The sequence below is a fragment of the Ochotona curzoniae genome, unplaced genomic scaffold (assembly GCF_017591425.1).
Source record: "Ochotona curzoniae isolate NIBS_2020 unplaced genomic scaffold, NIBS_Ocur_1.0 contig_3520, whole genome shotgun sequence".
Taxonomy (NCBI): Eukaryota; Metazoa; Chordata; class Mammalia; order Lagomorpha; family Ochotonidae; genus Ochotona; species Ochotona curzoniae.
In genome coordinates, this window is record NW_024465894.1 from 6544902 (window position 1) to 6564882 (window position 19981).

The 19981-nt window shown below is 53.3% G+C and overlaps 2 protein-coding genes across 3 annotated transcripts; one reads left to right on the forward strand and one right to left on the reverse strand.

Moving 5' to 3' along the window:
- Positions 1 to 33: 33 nt before the first annotated feature.
- On the forward strand, positions 34 to 10694 carry ACOT8 (acyl-CoA thioesterase 8). Of its 2 annotated transcripts, none has more exons than XM_040981406.1 (6): positions 34 to 225; positions 1019 to 1155; positions 4616 to 4841; positions 8330 to 8487; positions 9027 to 9124; positions 10495 to 10638. In XM_040981406.1, exons 1-6 carry the CDS (start codon positions 101 to 103, stop codon positions 10546 to 10548), a joined length of 798 nt encoding a protein of 265 aa, XP_040837340.1. In that variant the 5' UTR covers positions 34 to 100; the 3' UTR covers positions 10549 to 10638. The 2 variants fall into 2 exon arrangements, with proteins under 2 accessions (XP_040837340.1, XP_040837339.1); XM_040981405.1 differs by having other exon boundaries at positions 36 to 225; positions 9027 to 9221; positions 10495 to 10694.
- Positions 10695 to 10732: 38 nt separating this feature from the next.
- Positions 10733 to 15828, reverse strand: SNX21 (sorting nexin family member 21). The gene is made up of 3 exons (XM_040981407.1): positions 15408 to 15828; positions 14945 to 15102; positions 10733 to 11741 (listed from the first exon to the last, which is right to left on the reverse strand). Exons 1-3 carry the CDS (start codon positions 15679 to 15681, stop codon positions 11067 to 11069), a joined length of 1107 nt encoding a protein of 368 aa, XP_040837341.1. The 5' UTR covers positions 15682 to 15828; the 3' UTR covers positions 10733 to 11066.
- Positions 15829 to 19981: the final 4153 nt, after the last annotated feature.

Consider the following 19981-nt stretch of genomic DNA (forward strand, 5'->3'; position numbering starts at 1 on the left):
GGTAGGTAAAGAGGATCTACCGGAAGCGCAGGCTGCCGAGTAGCTGTGCCGCAGGTCCAGCCCCTGGGCACTGTACCTGGCCGGGCGGCGAGAGAGCAACATGTCTCCTGAGACCCCGGAGCACGGGCAGGGCAGCGAGGGCCGCGACGACGACCCCCAGGATCTTCGTAGCGTCCTGGTCACCAGCGTGCTCAGCCTCGAGCCGCTGGACGAGGATCTCTTCAGGTAGCCGGGGGCGTCTGTCCCGTGCCCCATTTGAGGGTGGAGACCGCTGATCCCGACGGTTGCCATGGCCCTGGCCGTCGGCTCCGGGGCCGGGATGCAGGCGGAGGTGCACTCAGAGCCGCCTGAAGCTCCCTGCTAGGCACCTGGCCCTTAGCCTGCCACACAGGAGCCAGCCCAGAAGGTGCGCACAGTGGATCTGCCTTAGCATCTGCACGCGGCTGCTTGCATCTCCACTCGCCAGCTCAGTGTGAGGGGTGCTGGTAGTTCCTCCTCCCAGGATCCCTTAATCCTTCCTTTCCGAGGTTTAGTGGCAGTGCATTGTTAGGTTAAATACTGGGTGCTGGGCAAACCTTTGAACCCTCTTCAGCCTGGAGGAGTTAGGAGGAATGGGGGGTAGTTGTGGTCGAGAGGTGGAAGACCTTCTTCAGAACTGCCCAGGCCAGCCCCTGGTGTTCCTTTCAGCTTCTCCCTCACCCTGGCTTCTGGGACAGAGGAGACACTGGACTTGCGATCAAAGGCCAGATGGGGCCATGCCTGGCACCGTGTCAGCTCTGTGAGCTTGCTCAAGTCACTGTGTGTCTCATCCTTGTGCCCCTGGTGTAAAATGAAGAGGTTGATCCTCCTGTCTGCACTCTGCAGAAAACTGTGAGGTCTCGTGCCAAGGGATCTAAAGATAGCGGTCTGGTTTTGACTGGATTCAGAAAAAGACCTCCGGCCCCAATATGGTTAAGAGCTGCTGCACTCAAAACTCAAACGCTAGAGTCCAGTTCTGGCTTTTCTGCTCTCCCCACAGAGGGAGGCATTACTGGGTCCCCACCACCCAGCGGCTGTTTGGAGGGCAGATCGTGGGCCAGGCCCTGGTGGCCGCCGCCAAGTCTGTGAGTGAAGACGTTCATGTGCATTCTTTGCACTGCTACTTTGTTCGGGCAGGTAAAGCCCCTTCCCCAATGCCAGCCCTGCTGGGGAGGGGTGGGAGGGCACTGGGGACAGTGAAAAAGATGGAGTTGGAAGCCATCTTCCCAGAGAGGTACAGGATAGGACCAAGTCCTTGGAGCGCTCGGCCTCTGAGGTGCACCCAACACTTGTTCTCTGACCCATGAAGGCACGAGTCTTTTGCCAAACAGACTTTGTGCGGTGCTTTAGTTCCTTCATTCCATTCATACTCTTCTGGTACTTAACCCCTACGGCAGCATCTGCAAAGAGGTACTGTTACCTGCTAGGGGTTGGCATGTAGGCAGCTTGGGCAAGGGGAGAATCTGTAGCTCCAAGGGCCTGGCTTCAGTCTTGCTTGTAATCTGTCAGACAGCCTTGGGAGAGAATGACTGTCCCGGGCCTTGGTTCACTTCATCTGTAAACACGGTGGCAGCACGTGGCACAGCAGCTACAATGCCACTTGCCACTTGGGACTCCCATGGTCCCGTCAGTGGCCCCAGGCTGGAGTCCCAGATCTGCTTCCAGTTTTGGTTTCTTGTTCAGGCACACTCTAAGGGCCACTAGGAAATGGAGCCCTACAACCCACGTGGAAGACCCAAATGGAGTTCCTGGTTCCTAGTTCCCAACTTCTGCCTCATCCAGCCCTGAACATTGGGAGAATTTGGTCAGCGAGTCAACAGAAGATTCTCTCTCTCTGTTTCTCTTTGTCTTACTGCCTTTTAATCAAAAAATTTTTAAATAATAATAGAAATAATGGGGCCCATGTTATGACACAGAAGGTTAAGCTGTCACTGGTTCAAGTCCCAGCTACTCCACTTCCAGCCTGGCTCCCTGATGATACTCCTAGGAAAGCAGTGAAAAGTGACCCAAGTGCTTGGACCTCTGCACCTACACAGGAGACCAAGATGGAGTGCTGGGGTCCTGGCTTTGACCTGGCTAGTGTGGCCATTTGGAGAGTGACCAGCAGATGGATTATCTCGTTTTCTGTTACTCTGTCACTCTTTCTGTTAAATGGCCTCTCAAATCCATAAGAATAAATCTTTTAAAAAGATGAGGAGGGCTGGACTTTGTATGTTCTGTACGGTGCTTATAGCTCTGGAGTCAAATATAAGGAGTGAGAAATAATATAACATCTGTGTCCTTTTAATTTTATTTATTAATATCATTTTGTAAAGATTTATTTATTTTTCTTAGAAAGTCAGATTTACAGAGAGAAGGAGAGAAAGAAAGATCTTCCATGCCCTGGTTCACTCCACAAGTGGTTGCACTGATGATCTAAAGCCAGGAGCCAGGAGCTTCTTCCCATGCAGGTGCAGGGTCCCAAGGTTTGGGGCCATGTTCTGCTGCTTTCCCAGGTCACAAGCAGGGAACTGTAGTAGCTGGGATATGAACTGCGCCCATATGGGATCCCTGTGCATGCAAGGCGAGGACTTTGGCCATTAGGCTACTGTACCAGTCCCCTGTATCCTTTTTTTTTTTTTTTTAAAGAAGGAATGAAAACCTCACTTGCTTCCTCTCCTTCGCCCTCACCCCCGAGGCAGGTGCCGCTGACTGGAAGAGGCTAAACAAAGTGATGTTTTCTCCTTCATTTTACAAATATATAAACCTTTTTTTTTTTTTGAAAATTTGGTTCACTTGAAAAGCAGAGTTTTATATATCTATATATAGAGAGAGGGAGAGAGAGAGCTCTCCAACCTCTGGTTCACTCCCCAGATGGCCACAGTGGCCAGTGCTGGGCCAGGCCAGAGCCAGGAGCTTCATCCATGTCTCCCACGTTGGTCTAGGGGCCCAGGTATTTGGGCCTTCTGCTGCCTTCCCAAGTGCCTTATCAGTGAGCTGAATTGGAACTGCAGCCCATATGGCATGCCAGCATTGCAGGTGCTGCGTTACCTGCTATGTCACAGTGCCGGCACCCATTTTACAAATATAAAAGTTAGATAAGAAATACAGTTTTTCATGTTATCCCACGTCCCTCATGCCCCACTGTTTCTGCATTGTCCATCCTGGCAGCCATTGTTAATAACACACTTGAAACCTACCGTGGATCCTTAGCATGACCCCAAACTTTACACTAGTTGGAAGTAAATCTGTACTTGATTTACTTGGTATGGTTGTGCAAGTCCTAGCTTTTGGATGTGGTAACCCTAACCTACTTTGATAGTTGGCTATTTATTTTTTTCTTTTTTTTGCGGGGACTTTATCCAATCAATTTGAATTCATTCTGTTGATAGAAATCTATGAATCTTTTATTTTAATTAATTTTAAAATTTTTACTGCAAAGTCAGTTATACAGAGAGGAGGAGAGAAAGAGAGGAAGATCTTCTGTCCGATGATTCATACCCAAAGTGACCACAATGGCTGGTCTGACCAGGAGCCAGGAACCTCCTCCACATATCCCACATGGTACGGAATCTCAAGTTTATGGGCCATTCTTGACTGCATTCCTAGGCCACAGGCGGGGAGCAGGATGGGAAGACATTAGCTGGCAGGACATTAGCTGGCATCCATATAGGATCCTGGTGCGTGCAAGGCGAGGATTTAGCCACTAGGCTACTGTGTTGAACCCTCTATGGATCTTTACAGGTAAAACATCTAGTGCAGGTCAGGCTAGTCTGTTACTGGTTTTCTACAGTTTTGTTTTTATTTGAAAGTTATAGAAAGAAGGGGGAGAGAGAATCTACCATCTTGGTTCACTCCCCAAATGGCCACAACAGCTGGAGAGACTGTCTGAAGCCAGGAGCTTTATCCGGGTCTCCCACATGGATGCAGAGTGCCAAGGACTTGGACCATTCCCTATTGCTCTCCCAGGCCATTAGCAGGAAGCTGAATTGGAAGCAGAGCAGCCAGGACACAAACCAGTGGCCTGAATGAGATGTCCGTGCTTGCAGTAGAGGATTAGCTGGCCCCTGTCTGCTCTGTTCTAGTGAAAGTTTGCAGCAGTAGGTTGGGAACTCCATCACAGTGAAAGGGACAGCAAAGTGCTGCAGCTCTTCAATCCTCTTAGGCAATTTGTATTTTAGCAATAACCCAAGGATTTCTTTAGAGCTTTCGAATTTTGTTTTTTACAAATTTATTCAGGGCCCAGCACAGTAGCTTAGTGGCTAAAGTCCTCGCCTTACATGCGCTGGGATCCCATATGGGTGCTGATTTTGTATCCCGGCTGCTCCACTTCCCATCCAGCTCCCTGATTTATCCTGGGAAAGCAGTGGAGGATGGCCCAAGTCCTTGGGATGCTGCACCTGCGTGGGAGACCTGGAAGAGACTCCTGGCTTTGGGTGGGCTCAGCTCTGGCTGCTGTGACCATTTGAAAAGTGAATCAACAGATGGATAATCTTTGTCTCCCTTTCTCTCTGTAATTTTGCCTTTCCAATAAAAATAAATCTTTAAAAGGCTAGGAGGATGTGCGGATGACAGACAGGCCCACTCAGACTCCCCTTGTCCCTTGTACCCAATGCAGGCGACCCGAAGGTGCCAGTGCTGTACCAGGTGGAGCGGACACGGACGGGGATGAGCTTCTCCGTGCGCTCCGTGAAGGCCGTGCAGCATGGAAAGCCCATCTTTATCTGCCAGGCCTCCTTCCAGCAGACGCAGCCCAGCCCCGTGCAGCACCAGTTCTCCATGCCCACTGTGCCCCCACCAGAAGAGCTGCCTGACTACGATACCCTCATTGGCCAATATTTAAGGTGAGACACCTGGTCGCCCCAGGGCACGGTTGTCACACTTTGCTGGCCACCTGATAGTGGCTGGCAGAATCCTCTAGGGGTGGGGACAGCTGGCTGATGAGCCATACAAGGGCCGCAAAAGCAGCTATCTAGTCTGGCCCTGCCAAAGCAAGTAGAGGCAGGACATGAAATTCAATACATCTGGGGCAGGCTAATGTTTAAGTTGGTTATCTTGTAGAGTCTGTGAATGAAATTGTAAATGCCTAAATGACCCTTCACAGAAAAAAAGTTCTGCAGCCCTGCTAGTGGGCCTCAACTAGCAATTTAAAAACACAGACTGGGAAGAGCATATTGGAGTGTGTAAGACTCCCTCTGAGTGTGTGTGTGTGTGTGTGTGTGTGCTTTCGGGGGAGATCATGACATATGCCAGGCTTATATTCAGTCTGTACAGGCATTGTGACAGCTTGACTAGGTGTCACCTATTGAAATCCGTCCTAATGGGGGGGCACAGCCCTCTCTTGTGCCCTCTGCGTAACCCCCTCCTTCCTTCAGGCCCACGGCTGGGCTGAGATGCTTCAGACTCTGCCCTAGGGCTCTTGTCTGTATCTGCGTGGTCACTGCCTTTGCCTTGTTGCATGTTGAATAGTTTGCCTGTCACCCGGTAAAATATCCTTCTTGCTTGTACTCCATTCAGTAAAGTTTGAAGAGCACTGGTGTGGGAGCAAAGAGCTCTGGGTTCATCCACAGGACAGACGCATGGATTCTGGCCGGACTGTGCCTCTGGTGCCCACCTGCTGCGGGACTTAGACCAAATCCCCCACCGTCAAACCCTAACTTTTTCATCATAAATGTGGGAATGGTCATTTCCACTCTGCCTACTTCCTAGGGCGGAAAGCCTTCATGATCAGGAGAACTAGATGTTGTGAGGCAGCTAAGTGGGGTGGGACCAAGCCAGATGTGGGAGCAAGAAAGGCCTGAATTTAAACGTAAACTCTGTCCTTGATAGCTGTGTCAGTTTGGGCCAACTCCTACCCTGAGTTGGTACCCTGTTATAAGATGATGCTAATCGTTCCTACCTCATGAGCCTGCTGTATACTTGGTAGCTGCTTGTAAAGTGTAGTTAGACCACACTGTTAACAGAGAGGAGCAAGCACTGGGCCTGGTGTCTGGCTGGAATCAACAGCTGATGCAAGGAAAATATCACTGTTAAGGGACCTTGAGTTTGGAGTTGTGCTGTGTAGTAAGGCAGCTGCTAGCCATGGCGGTTATATTAAATTCATTAAAATGAAGGGGCAGCGTTGCAGTTCAGGCCTTCCATACTGGAGTGCTGGTTCAAGTCCCTGCTGCTGCACTGCCCATCCAGGCTCCTTGCTAATGTGCCTGGGAAGGCAACAATGGCAGGGCCAGTGCTTGGACCCTGCCGTCCATGTGGGAGAGTTCTTGGTTCCTGGCATCAGCCTTACCCAGCCCTGTCTGTTGTGGCTATGAACCAGTGGATGAGTTTATTCCCAGTTGCTTGGCCTCCCTCCCTCCTCCTTCTTCCCCTCTCTCCTCTCCCTCTAATATTTCCTCTCTGTCACTTTGCCTTCCAGTAAGTAATTTTATTTTTCAAGCAAGGAGTTTTATTAGGGGAGAATCTGCTGGACTACCCCCTGGTGGGAAACAGAACACTTACTTCCACATGGCAGGGTGACTGCCTGCATGAGGGAAATTTTTTTGTTTTCAGATATATTTATTTACTTGAAAGACAGAAACTGAGAGAGAGGAAGGGGGCCAGAACTATCTCCCATCTACTGGTTTACTCCTGAAATGGCTGCCATGGCCAGGGCTGGGCCAAGCTGAAACCAGGAGCCTGGAACAACATGCGGGTCTTCCACTTGGATGGCAGAGGTGCCCAAGTGCTTGGGCCATCTCCTACTGTTTCCCAGGCACATTAGCAGGAAGCTGGATCAGAAGCAGAACAGCCAGGACTCAAATCGGCACCTGTAGGGTATGTCGGTCTTGCAGACAACAACGCAACTGGTGCCACAATCCCAACTTCAAATAAATCTGTTATTAAAAATGAATTAATTATCACTTCTTGGCCTTTTGGCTAAGATTAAGTGTAAAAATGAATTAATTGGGTTCAGTGAGATAGCTCAAAGGCTAAATCCTCACCTTACAAACGCAGGGATTCCATATGGGTGCTAGTTCGTGTCCTAGCTGCTCCACTTCTCTTCCAGCTCCCTGCTTGTGGCTGGGAAAGCAGTCAAGGACAGCCCAGAGCCTTGGGACCCTGCACCTGCATGGGAGACCTGGAGGAAACTCCTGGCTCCTGGTTTTGGATTGGCTCCGCTCCGGCCATTGAGGCCACTTGGGGAATGAACCAGCGGATGAAAGATCTTTCTGACTCTCCTTCTGTAAATCTGATATGCCTTTCCAATAAAAATAATAGATCATTAAAAACAAAACAAAAAAGAAGAATTGGAATTTACAATTCTATTCCTTGCTTGCACTAGCCACATTTTTTTAAAAGATTTATTTATTTTTATTGGAAAGTCAGATTTACAGAGAGGAGGAGAAAGATCTTCCGTCGCTGGTTCACTCCCTGAGTGGCTGCAATGGTCGGAGCTAAGCTGATCTGAAGCCAGGAGCCAGGAGCTTCCTCTGGGTCTCCCACGTGGGTTCAGGGCCCCAAGGCTTTGGGCCGTCCTCAACTGCTTTCCCAGGCTACAAGCAGGGAGCTGGGTGGGAAGCGGAGCATCTGGGATTAGAACTGGTGCCCATATGGGATCCCAGCACATGCAAGGTGCGCACTTTAGTCACTGAGTTACCACACCGGGCCCGACTAGGTGCATTTTAAAGTGCTCAGTAGTTTTAAGTGCTGAATAGTGATTATCAGATTGGACACAGCAATGAACATCCTTCAGCAGGGCCTGTTCGATTCACATGGACGGTGCCCCTGGGGGAATGGAAATGGCAAGCTCTGAGAGCCTGGTGGGTGGTCACTGCTGTCCCTGGAGGTGGAGGGGTTCACAATGCTCCCTGCTAGTGAGTCCCCCAAATCTGGCAGTGGTGGTTCCAAGTTACAATTCTGCCTCTGCACTCTGAGCAAGCTGCCTAGGCTCTCTGGACTCATTTCAGTCACCAAAAGGGAGTGATAACAGTTCCTCTCTCACAGGGTTGTTTTGAGCAATGAGTTGAGTGTGCAGTGCTTGAAACTCCACATGTGGTCATGTGTGCTCATACGATGTTGGGCTTGTGTACGTGATCATGTGTGTGTTAGATGTGGGTTACTGTCACTCTCCGGCCTGGACAGATAGGAAAGCAGGTCCAGGGAGATGACCAGCGTACACGATACCACGTGGCTGCTCAGTGGCAAGGAAAGGATGCCCACACTTCGCTCCTCTGCTGCCTCAACGGGAGGGGAGCTCTGGGGGCAGCAGGAGTCCCTCTGGAAGAATGAGGGGTGGTCACAAGAGGCTCCCCCTCTCCTGGAGTCTCCTTGATCCTTTCCCTTTGACTTTCAGTGACCCTAACCTCCAAAAGAAGTACCGAGTGGGGCTGAACCGAATCACTGCCAAGGAGGTGCCCATTGAGATCAAGGTGGTAAACCCACACTCCCGGAACCAGCTACAAAAAATGGAACCCAGACAGATGTTCTGGGTGCGGTCCCGGGGCTACATTGGTAAGAAGACCCCAGTCACTGTGGGCACACACTCTGCAGAGGCCCAGGCCTGCCACCCGCTTGCCCTGTGCAACCTTGGGTGCGTTGCCTCTGTTGTGGGCCTTTCTCATCTGCATGATGGGGTGGTTGGCTCAGCTCTGCACCAGGGCGCTCTCAGCCCCTCTGCATAGGGAAAGAGAGGAGGCGGCTGAACTCCAACAGAGGATTCTCCTGGAAGGCAAGGCATCTTGTTGATTCTTTTCCCACTTTGCTGCCAACTGCAAGGTGCCTTTTGTGCAGACTGGAAGATTGGCCCGCCTGCCTGGTCCTAGGGCAGGAGACTTGGGGGATGAAACCTGTTTTTGTTTTTTTTTTTTTTTTGTCCTTGCTGACCCCAGCCCATGTCTCCCCCGCACCTCCTTTGTCCAGTCACACACACAGCTTGGCCAGCAGCTGATCTGTACATTCGTGTGTGGATGTCCCTTTCTTCCCCACCCCCTGTAGGTCCTGAGCTGTAAGGCCCAGGAGCCCAGGGCTGACCTGGCTGGAACCTGTTGCAGGGGAGGGCGACATGAAGATGCACTGCTGTGTGGCGGCCTACATCTCAGACTATGCCTTTCTGGGCACGGCGCTGCTGCCCCACCAGGGGCAGCATAAAGTGAGCGTCTTGGTCTCACTGGACCACTCCATGTGGTTCCACGCCCCCTTCCGAGCCGACCACTGGATGCTGTATGAGTGCGAGAGCCCCTGGGCGGGTGAGTACATGCCAGGGGCACAGGGGTGCTGACCTCAGGGTGGAGAGAGCCCGCTCTCCTGGGTGTGTTGCCTCCTCCCAGTTCCTCTGGGGCTCTGCATGGGTCACTTCCTCTCCTGGGGCCCACTTAGCTCTCAAGTCCTCTCACATGCTGAGAAGATGATTCACTTGCTCAGAGACCCAGGTCCAGTAAAGAGAAACTCCAGGGTCTCCAGTTGGACTCAGCAGCTCTTGGCTCCCCTCTGAGTTTTCCAGCTAAGCAAGTAGGGTGCAAACCTGATAGCTCAACAGCCAGCTGCTTGAGGGAGCTTTGTTCAGATAGATTCTGACTCCACCCTGCCACAATTCTGACTCAGCGGGTGGTGGATGACGCCCCGGAAACTACTCACGCAGAGTGCCCGAAGTGATCTGATGAGCATGTTGAGAGGTCACATCAGTCCCTGGTCCCTCAGGGCTTCACGGCTCCGTGCTGTGTCAGAACCCTGCTTCCTCTCCAAGAAAGTACGTCTTCAGAAGAGCTGCCTTGCTGTGTCAAACTGGGACAGCACATAAGGGACTCTGTACCCAGGGAAGGGGTTCACTGGAGAACCAACAAGGTACACAAACCTGAAGGCAGACCCTGGGGCTCAGGTCAGCCCGCCTGAGGCCCGAGCTCCTGGGCCTCTCTGGGACTTCAGTGTCTTGTCTAGGAAACAGAACAATTTATACTGCTCCCATGAGAGCCCAGTGAGTCCTGCCCCGTGGGAGGGAAACCCGCACTTTTCCGAACAAGCAACATCACGCTCAGGAAGAATGTCCAGGTGGAGAGAGGGAGGCCACATCTTGTGGCCTCAGGTGTCACCTCCCTGAGCCCCCTCATCAAGTCCTGCTTGGTGGCAGTGGGGAAGATGTTCAGGGACTGCCAACCTGGAGGCCCTGGCTTGACTGCTCACAAGGGAACTGATGGCTTCCTACCCCAGTGGGCCAGAGGTACAGCAGATCTGCTGTGCTGAGCCATTGCGGGGGACTGTTCTCAGAGCTCCTCCCTCTGATCTGAGCAAGAGAGCAGGTTGGTGAGTACACTTTCAGATTACTAAGTGGATTTCTTGTGGGAGGAGCTGCCCTGTCAGCGACTGTCCAGTAGGCTCATAAAGGGTTACCTGGAGATTCAGAGCAGCCGGAGCAGCCCAAGGCCTTGTGCAGGGCAGCCCCTGCTCAGGCCAGAGCCTCAGCAAGAAGTGCTACTGGCTGTGCTGCCATACAGAGAAGCCCTTTCTCACCCTTCTCGCCCACAGGTGGCTCCCGGGGGCTGGTCCATGGGCGGCTGTGGCGTCAGGACGGGGTCCTAGCTGTGACCTGTGCCCAGGAGGGTGTGATCCGAGTGAAGCCCCAGGTCTCACAGAGCAAGCTATAGCCAGAGGCACCAGCTTGCCCTGAGCCTCCCAAGGCCTCTTCCCACCTGTGATCCTGATGCAGGAATTACAGTTGAGGGCAGAGTCTTCTGTCCCCCCACATCCAATAAAGAGACTCATACCAATGGAGTGGCCTTTAATTCCCTGGGCCAGAGCTGCAGCCCTCCCTCCATCCTCACCTTTAGAATCCTGGGGGCAGAGACCCTCGGCCTGCAGCCAGGCTGCCTTGCTGGCCGCAGCCCCTGCAATGGCTGTGGCCGACTTCTTGATACCATCTCAGGCCACCTCAGCTGAACCTTGTCCTGAAAGCAGTCTCCTCACACTGCCACACTATCTCTTTGTGGAATTTTTAGGGTCCCCCAAACACCTCCTACAGCCTCCCAGCTATTCTCTGTGTCTACAGCACAATCTTCCTCCTGCCATTTGGGAGTACTGACCCTCGGCCTAAGCCAGGGTTAGTCCAGCACCTCCTTGATGAGCAGTTCTTTCAGGCTGGGGGGTGGCATGGGTGTAAGGCCTGCCTCCTGCAGGCCCTGGAGTCGGGCCTCTGACTGACGCTTGTCCAGGCCAAGGCGCCAGGAGAGCCGGACGTGGGCTTCCAGAAAGGGTGCCAGGAAAGGATGGAGGTTCTTGTCTCCCAGCAGCTGCAGGGCTCTCTCACAACAGGCACGGGCCTCCCCAGGATCCTCCAGCTCTTGGTGGCACACAGCCAGTCCAGCAAGGGTCAGCAGGGGCCGATCTGGGCCAGAGGGGTTGCCCAGCTGGGCCTGCAGCTGCCAGGCATTGGTCCAGAGTGCCAGAGCCTCGCGATAAAGACCCGTGCAGGTGAGGCTCTGTGCCCGGCGCAGCTCCGGCAGCACGAAGAAGTCCTGTAGGTCCGGGGCATGGCGTAGCTCTGGCACCGCCTGCAGGTGGCCCAGAAACTGCTCGAAGGCCCTGCTGCGGCGGGCGATGGTCTCAGCAGTAAAATTCCGGCGCAGGCGCTTCCGGGGGAAGGAGATAGCAGCCATGGGGCCCCGGAACTGCCGCTGTAGGTTTCGGTGGAGTCTCTCAAAGTCTGAGTAGCGGCGAGAGATCTGGGCTGGCTGGCGGTCTGGTGGCCCTGGGCCGGTCACGGTGAGGGTGTAGAGCTGTGCGGAGGGTGGGAATCAGGGAAGGGACACCTGTGCACCGGCCCCCTTGCCTGCGCGCCTCTCACACCCCTGGTGCTGCTCCCCCATCGCTGCCCTTCACCCCTGGCACTGAACCCAGGAAAGCGGGAGCCCATCGCCTTCTTACCTGAGACTCGGCTGAAATGACCCAGGCTCAAGGCAGCACAGGGAAAGAAAGACAGAGGTGAGCTCCAGCAGCCCCGCTGGCCCTCGCGCCCTTTCTGGGGAATATGCTTTTCTCACAGGCCAGTTGGTGAGCTGAAAGTCTGGCCCTGGAGGTGCTGGCCTTTAGGACCAGCTTGGAGCTCTGGTCCCTGCTGGACACAGCCCCCCTCCCCCGATCCCTGGCCTGGATGTTCCATGCTAGACAGGTTGAGACAGCCCGAAGGCAGAAACTGGGAGAAGTTGACTGCTCTAGCATTGCAGTTCCAAGCCGGGTCAGCCATTTCCTCCCTGCATGGCCCCGGACAAGGCCATCCCTCCCTGAGCGTGCTTCTGTCTCCAGTGAAAGGAGTGTTGGGCCAGGTCAGAGTTGACCCTAACAGGGGATGGCTGTGGGATTGAGGCCTTTCACTTGTCCACATGAAAGTGTGTGGAAGGAGACGGGAGGGCGTTCTCCCTTTCAGTCTTTTTTTCAATTTTTCTGACTACAAAGTGAGATCTCAGTTTGGTGTTTAAAAAGCACTTCTTTAACACTTCTTGCCTCCACATTTAGAAAGGAGCCAGAGGGAGAATCTCAGGTCAGCCTCATTGGCAGGACAGCTTCTAGGCGGCATTTGGTGGCACTGTGTCACCTCCACTCTTACTGTTGGCAAGAGAGGCTTTCTGAATACAGTCCTGGCTTTTCACCTTACTAGAGAGAAGAAAAATGGGAAAAAAGGCTGTAGGAATGGTGGTACCAGAAGGGTGAGAACTCTTTCCTGCCAGGGGTCACGCTACTGTTTATAATGTCATCCACAGACTACTGGAAATGATCCTTGTAAAAACTAGCCTGCTACAGATGTATTAAATTTCGAGTCCCGCCTGTGGTTGCCTTGGCAGGGCCAGACCAGGTGATTTTCTGGGCCTTCTACAGCCCCCTGGCCGGGCATCCCCACCCCTGCCTGGAATGAAGTTTGAGAAACACTGAGCCAGCAAGCTTGGTCCCTGGATCGGAGACCTTGAGTGTGGACGAGTCTGATGATGCTTGAGAGGGCGGTTAGCCAGCGTCAACACAGCCTTTCCTGTTGTATCTTGTCTATGACACTGCCAGTGTTCCTCCCATCAGATCTGTCTGTTCTGTCCTTCACTTGATTTGCTGTGTACATTTTCATATTAGGATTAAAAAGTTGAACAACACAGAAGCTTATTTTACTCTCATGTAGCTCTTTGTTCCCAAAACATATTGTCTGCCAAACTTTTTTTTTTTTTTTTGAAGTGGGAAAAGCAGTTATCAACAGCCCTCTAACGAACCAGTTGTCTTCAGGATTCACTTCCGGAGTTACTGGTCTACAATAACCTCTGTGTTCATCTAACTTTCATGTATTGAGAGTAAGAGCCCCCTAGCCATTTCCCTTTCCAGAGGCCCACCGTGAAGCCAGGGACCGGGCACTCTCCCTGGGTCTCCCGCGTGCCTGGGGAGAGCCCAGTCACTTGAGCCATCACTGTTGCTTCCCAGGGTTATATTAGCAGGAAGCTGGAACCCAGAGCCAACACAGTGTGGGACATGGTGCCCTACTTGGTGTTTTAACCAAGAGGCTAAATATCCCAAAGCTTTTACTTTTACTTTCGATTTTTTCTTTTCTTTCTTTTTTTTTTTGTGACAAAAACCCATTGTGTATTTGTTATCTAATCCTTGCAATGTCCCGCCAAGAGAAAATAATGATAGTAGTTGCATTCATTCAGCACTTAACCCGTGCCTCCTGCCATACCAAGCACTTTTCTGTCCATGATTTCCCTTAACCATCACACCAGCTCTGCAAAGGAGGTGTCCTTATCTGTCAGCTGAGGAAGCAGGCTCAGAGTGGGTTAAGGATTCGGAGACTTGGCCTCAGTCACACAGCCCAAAAGTGGCCCAGCTGCAATTTAACTGTTTGATGTGATTCCCCAGGGGAAAATTTCTGGACACCTGTTTTGGGAGGCTGCCATATGCCCTCTGAGTACTCAGAGCCACCCCCATTGCTGCCTGCCCCCAAGCTGCACCTCCTCAGTGTCCCAGTCCTGGCCACCGCCAGGGCTCTGGGAGCCATGTCACCGGGAAATCAGCCTCGCCCCATCTGGAGTGGTTACCCCATGGGCGGGGCCCTGGCTAGTAACAGAGATGGGTGGAGAGGTCCCCTTCCTGCTGCTGCTGCAAAAATATGGAGGAAGGGAGTACAAGGCGGCTTGGCTGAAGTGCAGGCCTGGCTGGGAGTAGGGCCCAGCACATCTTAGCGCTCCATAGCAAGGGAAAGGGGTGCTCCAAGGCCCTCCCCCGATACTGCTCTTCACTAGCCAGTCCCCACCAGCCTCCTGCTGTATGTAGTTCTTGAGATAAGAAAGTTGTGTAGAGGGTGGGTGCTCCTGGATGGTCTCAGCTGGGTTACCAGAAAGCCAGCCTGCCTGAAGTGCCAGACACTTTAAACCCCAACTAACATAAGGACCATTTTATTGAGTGCTTAATGGTGCCAGGGCCCATGAGGGTATCAGGTACATGGTATGCACTGCTGTATTCTGCATGAGCCCCGTTGAGGAAACCAAGTCACCATGGGTGCACCTCATCCCGGGCAGGGCAGAGGTGGGGGTAACAGAGCCGTGGGTGCTGTGGGGGTCAAGGTTGGGCTGGATCCACGTCCCATTTCCTCACCACCACCGCATGCCACTGGGATCTGGAATCTGACCCTGATTATATCTTGTGTCTTGAAATTTGCAAAAACCCTGGGAGGCAGGAGCATGCAGGCAAACCAGTTCTCTCCATCTCAAAACCAGAATGGGCCAAGTCTCAAAGCTTTAGTGCATCTCAGAGAAACTAAGTCATTCGCCTGAAGATTGGCTCACGTCCCATCCTCTTTCTGGCCTTACTTTCTCCATCTGTAAAACGGGACAGTCGTTTGCATGCACAACCAAACAGCCGGCTCTTGCCACCACCGGGTTAGAAAGGCGCCTCACTGCCTTGGCTAGACCTGCAGAGGGGACAGCCCAGGGACTCCTGGACCCTCACTCACCACGTACTTGGAGGGCGGGTCCTTGACCACGTTGGCGCTGGTCACCTCAAAGAGCAGTCGCTGGGGAACCAAGGTGTTCCGAGACTTCTTCCAGAAATCCTGCAGCTGCTTGGCCAGGTGCTGACCAGTCCGCTGGCCATCAGCTGGGAGGCTGCGATCTGCACAAGCACGTGATGGGGCCGTGAGCTCAGACCCTCACTGACTGAGATGCAAACTGAGGGTCAGCGAGGCCAGTCTGCGCTAAATGCCCCCACGCCGACCCCCAAGAGCCCGTCACTATCCGGCTGCGTCCCGGGACCTCGTGTTTAATGCCCATCCTGCGATGGGAAAACTTGGCTCCAAGGGTCGCTGTGACTCCAAAGGTCACACAGCCGAGAGGCGGCCCGGGATTCGCCTGGGCGCTGCACACCCTTGGGCCGTGGAGGCCTATAGCGGGATCCCGCCTCCATCCCCGCACACTCGCCTGCGTCTTCTCCTGATGCCTCGTCCCTCGGAGCCAGCGGGTCGGCGATGGCCTCCTCATCCTCATCCTCGTCGTCGTTGTCGTTGTCGTCGTCGTCCTCGGCGCTGGTGAAGCTAAGGGTGCCGCTGAGGCGGGACGACAGGCCCTCGGCGTCGTCGTCCTCCAGCTCCGAGCTCTCCGGGAACTGCTCGGCCTCGGGGCCGGCCGCTGTCTCCCCGCCGGGGCCGTCGCCGGCGAGGACATGCCGCAGCCGGTGCAGGAGCCTCGAGGCCATGGCACCTGAGGGACAGCTCGCAATGCTGGGGTCCCGGCCCTGGCGGGCGGAGGGGGCGGGTCCCGGGCCAGGGGGAGGGAGCGCGGCGGCCACACCCCCTCTACTCGCGGGGTGCGGGGTGGGGGATGCTGCGACCCACGCAGTGCCGCCTTCTCCCACCCACGCAGTTTAGGGCCGCTTTCCTTTCGGGAGAGGTCAGGGATCTGCCCCCGGCCTGTCCTTCCCTTCGCGCGCTTCTACCTCCGGCGTCCCGCGGTGCCCTCTGGGGGGTCGCCGGCGCAGCACCCCTCGGGTGCCCCGCGGCCCCGCGAGGCTGCCGGGCTCGGGCGGGCTCCACCGGGCCCAGGCCGCTCGGAGCGCCGCTCCGGCCGCTTCCTGACGCCGCCCCGCCTCCGGCCCCGCCCGTTCCCCGGAGCCGCCCCGAGAATCCCGGGCCGTTGGCTTCCAGGCGGGACCAGGGAATCTTGGGTCAGCCTGAGGGAGTCCCAGGCCGCGCCTCCTCCTGACTTCCCAACCGCAGTTCGGAACCTCATGCCAGCTCCAATCCATCTCCTATCCCATCTTATTCCGTGTTTGAACCCAGTGCTCTGGAAACTGTACATAAAGTGACTGTGCGATCTTGGGGAAGCCCATTTCTTCAGTGAGGAAACTGAGGCCAAGCAGACGTGTGATGTGAGCGGGATAGGGACCTCTCAGAGCCGGGGGAAGGAGACTCCCAGTTTTGCTGCTGTCTTAACCGCAAGGCAGCGCCTGGCATAGGATACAGCTGACATAGTGATCGGTGACTCTCCCTGCCACCGACCTGGTGACCCCTTCCCAGCTCTATGATTGCTTAGGTCAAGAACTCGTGGGGCCCGGCGCGGTGGCGCAAGTGGTTAAGTCCTCGCCTTGCAACCCCGGGATCCCATATGGGCGCCGGTTCTAATCCCGGCGGCCCCGCTTCCCTTCCAGCTCCCTGCTTGTGGCCTGGGGAGGCAGTGGAGGACGGCCCAAGGCTTTGGGAACCTGCACCCGTGCGGGAGACCCGGAAGAGGCTCCTGGCTTCGGATCGGCATAGTATCGGCCCGTTGCGCTCACTTGGGGAGTGAATCATCGGACGGAAGATCTTCCTCTCTCTCTCTCCTCTCTCTGTATATCCGCCTTTCCAATGAAAAAATAATAAAAATAAATCTTTAAAAAAAAAAAAAGAACTCGTGATAGGAATCTTTCCTGTTGGAGAGCTGGCGTCAGCCGCCAGCGGGGCAGGTTCTTCTAGTTAAACAGTAGAACAGATATCAGGAATCTTCAGAAAGTTTGTGGAAAATGCTTCTTACAAAGCTGCTATGCATGGGTTTCAAAAATGTTAGCACCAAAAACAAACTTACCTTTTAATTCAACCCCCACAAACCTTTGCATGTGCGTTCCTAGAATCTCGAACAGTCGCGCCTACCCTGTCTGCAAGACTAGGAAGTGAGGGGCCAGGGAACACTGTAGTGGGCAAGCAAGCCCCATCCCCTGTGTCCTCCCTCCATCGTCCTGGTGTGTCCACCCTGTCCCAAGCACATCCTGTGCCACCCCAGTCCCTGCCCTCTTAGCATCCAGGGCAGGGGGATCTTCTTGGCTAACCACCGTCCATAATTCTAGGGGTAACTTGATTTCTCAAGACCCGGCTCTGGGAGAGAGGGAATCTGGGATTTAAACTCAAGTGATTCCAAACTTCTCACTAGTCTTTATGCAGCTTACAGTCAGAGTGTTAGGCAAAAACCAAAACACAAAGAAACAAACAAAAAAACCCTTCATTCATTTAACATTTATTTACCACCCACAGACATAGGCTTGTCCACAGTTATATGCCTCCCAAGTCTGGGTGTGAAGCTAATGTTTAGAAACCATGGGCTGGGTGGGGCAGGTCAAGTGCCACCTCGGATACCCACAATCCCATATCAAATGCATGTTCAAATCCTGCTACCTTGGCCTTGCACGGTGGCCTAGTGGCTGAAGCGCTCACCTTGAACTCGCTGGGATCCCATATTGGTGCCAGTTCTAATCCCTGTTGCCCCACTTCCCATCCAGCTCCCTGCTTGTGGCCTGGGAAAGCAGTCAAAGATGGCCCAAAGCCTTGGGACCCTGCACCCGTGTGGGAGACCTGGAGGAAGAGGTCCCTGACCCCTGGCTTCGGATTGGCACAGACTGGCCATTGCGGTCACTTGGGGAGTGACTCATCGGACGGAAGATCTTTCTCTCTGTCTCTCCTCCTCTCTGTATATCTGACTTTGCAAAAAAAAAAAAAAAAATCTTAAAAATTCTGCGTCCTGTCAAAGCCCCTGGCGAGGCAGTGGATGATGCGTGGAGTGCGTGAGCCCCGACCACACACATGAAGTTCCAGGCTCCCAGTTTCAGCCTGACCCAGCTCTGGCTGTTGCAAGCATTTAGGGGAATGAATCAGCAAACCGAAGACTTCTGTGTCACACTGTCCTTCAGCTGGTGAAAATAAACAAATCTCCAAAGAATCATCTCAGTAATACTGCTAGGAAAACTAAGCCACGCCTGGTGCAATGGCTCAATCTTTCCCTTTCAAGTGTATCCCATATGGGCATCAGTTCGTGTCCTGGCTGCCCCACTTCTCTTCCAGCTCCCTGCTTGTGGTCTGGGAAAGCAGCCGAGGCCGGCCCAAAGCCTTGGGACCCTGCACCCACATGGGAGAACTGGAAGAAGCTCCTGGCTCCCGGCCAAGATAGGCTCTGTTCCGGCCATTGCAGCCACTTGGGGAGAACCAGCGGATGGAAGATCTTTGTCTCTCCTTCTCTCTGTAAATTTACTTTCCAATAAAAGTAAATGCATCTTTTTATTTATTAATGAAGCCATGGTTGTCTGGGGAAGGGGTCCTTCAGGAGCCAGGGGGAAGGGGTGATACTGGATCATAAGGAGTTGGACCAAGGAGAGCCCTTTTTATTTTTAAGTTTCAAAAAGGTTATCTATTTTAAAAGCAGAGGAAGAGAGAGTAAGAGAGAGGGGAACCAAGAGAAAAGCCTTCCTCTGGTCCATTTTGCAAGAGCATCGCGACAGCCAAGCAGGATCCAGGAGCTGTGCATTCTATCTATACCTGCCGAATATCTGGACCATCGTCTGCTGCTTTCCCTGATGAATTCTCAGACCTGGAGAAGTGGAACTGTCCTTGTGTCCTAGTGGTTGAAGTTGCCGCTTGCAACATAGGCATCCCATATGGGTGCTGGTTGAGACCTGGCTGGTTCACTTCTTCTTCTTTTTTTAAGTTTAATTTTATTTTTAGTGTTGTTTACATAGTTGAAATGGATGTCTGCCCATGTGGGTCACTGGTTAGTTTGAGGATGGTTGAGGTGGGAGGGAGGAGGGTGAGACAAATGTTTCCAATTTTTTTTTCCATATATCTACAGGGAAGGTAAGAAAGGAGGGGATTGCTCCTTGCAGCCAAACAACATTAGCACCTGGGGATGGGGGACAGTCATTTGATGTCATCTTAGAGACCCTGATACAAGGAAGAATGTTCCAAAAGTGTTACTTGAGTGACTTTGATAGTTCTCAAACATTCTTGGTTTCATTGTTCCAGGATTGAGAAAATCTTTCCAAGGTCTATTGATTAACAAAATCTATTTTAGGGGCCCAGCTTGATAGCATAGAGGTTAAAGTCCTCGCCTTGAATACGCCAGGACCCCATATGGGCGCCGGTTCTAATCCTGGCAGTCCCAATACCCATCCAGCTCCTTGCTTGTGTCCTGGGAAAGCAGACGAGGACGGCCCAAAGCCTTGGGACCCTGCACCTGCGTGGGAGACCTAGAGGAGGCTCCTGGCTTCGGATTGGCACAGCTCTAGCAGTTGTGGCCTTTGGAGAGTGAATTGATTAACTGAAGATCGTTATCTCTGTCTTTCCTCCTCTCTGTATATCTGCTTTTCTAATAAAAATAATCTTTTAAAATGTCTACCTTACTGCATCCAGACACTTGCTGCCAAAGCTTGACCAGAAGAGTTGTTCAACCTGTTCCATCTCTGCTTTCCATCCTCTGAGTAGGCACTTGCCGTCCCTTGCTGGCCTAACTGAGCTGGCCATTGTGTTCCCTGTGTGCATCTGGTCATGCTGTTCACTGCACAGGCATCAGCAACTGAGGCGGCCCAGTCCTGATACATGCGCTCCAAGCTCAGGCTAGATAACCTGTGGTTTTTCCCTGTGGCCGGGGATGTCTGCAGTTTGAGTCCAGATATCTAGTTGGAGAATCCTCAAAAAACCTCACCTGGGTGATCAGGCACCAGGCCTGTCTCTCGTGCATCAGCTAGTGGGGGTCAAGTT

Bases quoted from the DNA above. Each gene is read 5' to 3' on its own strand.
- SNX21 (XM_040981407.1), bottom strand. From the start codon at position 15,681: ATGGCCTCGAGGCTCCTGCACCGGCTGCGGCATGTCCTCGCCGGCGAC. The intron at 15,103-15,407 runs GCGAGTGTGCGG...GTGCTTGTGCAG, and splicing joins GGCATCAGGAGAAGACGCAG to ATCGCAGCCTCCCAGCTGAT. The intron at 11,742-14,944 runs GTGAGTGAGGGT...CCCTCCGCACAG, and splicing joins ACCCGCCCTCCAAGTACGTG to CTCTACACCCTCACCGTGAC.
- ACOT8 (XM_040981405.1), top strand. From the start codon at position 101: ATGTCTCCTGAGACCCCGGAGCACGGGCAGGGCAGCGAGGGCCGCGAC. The intron at 226-1,018 runs GTAGCCGGGGGC...CTCTCCCCACAG, and splicing joins CTGGACGAGGATCTCTTCAG to AGGGAGGCATTACTGGGTCC. The intron at 1,156-4,615 runs GTAAAGCCCCTT...TACCCAATGCAG, and splicing joins CTGCTACTTTGTTCGGGCAG to GCGACCCGAAGGTGCCAGTG.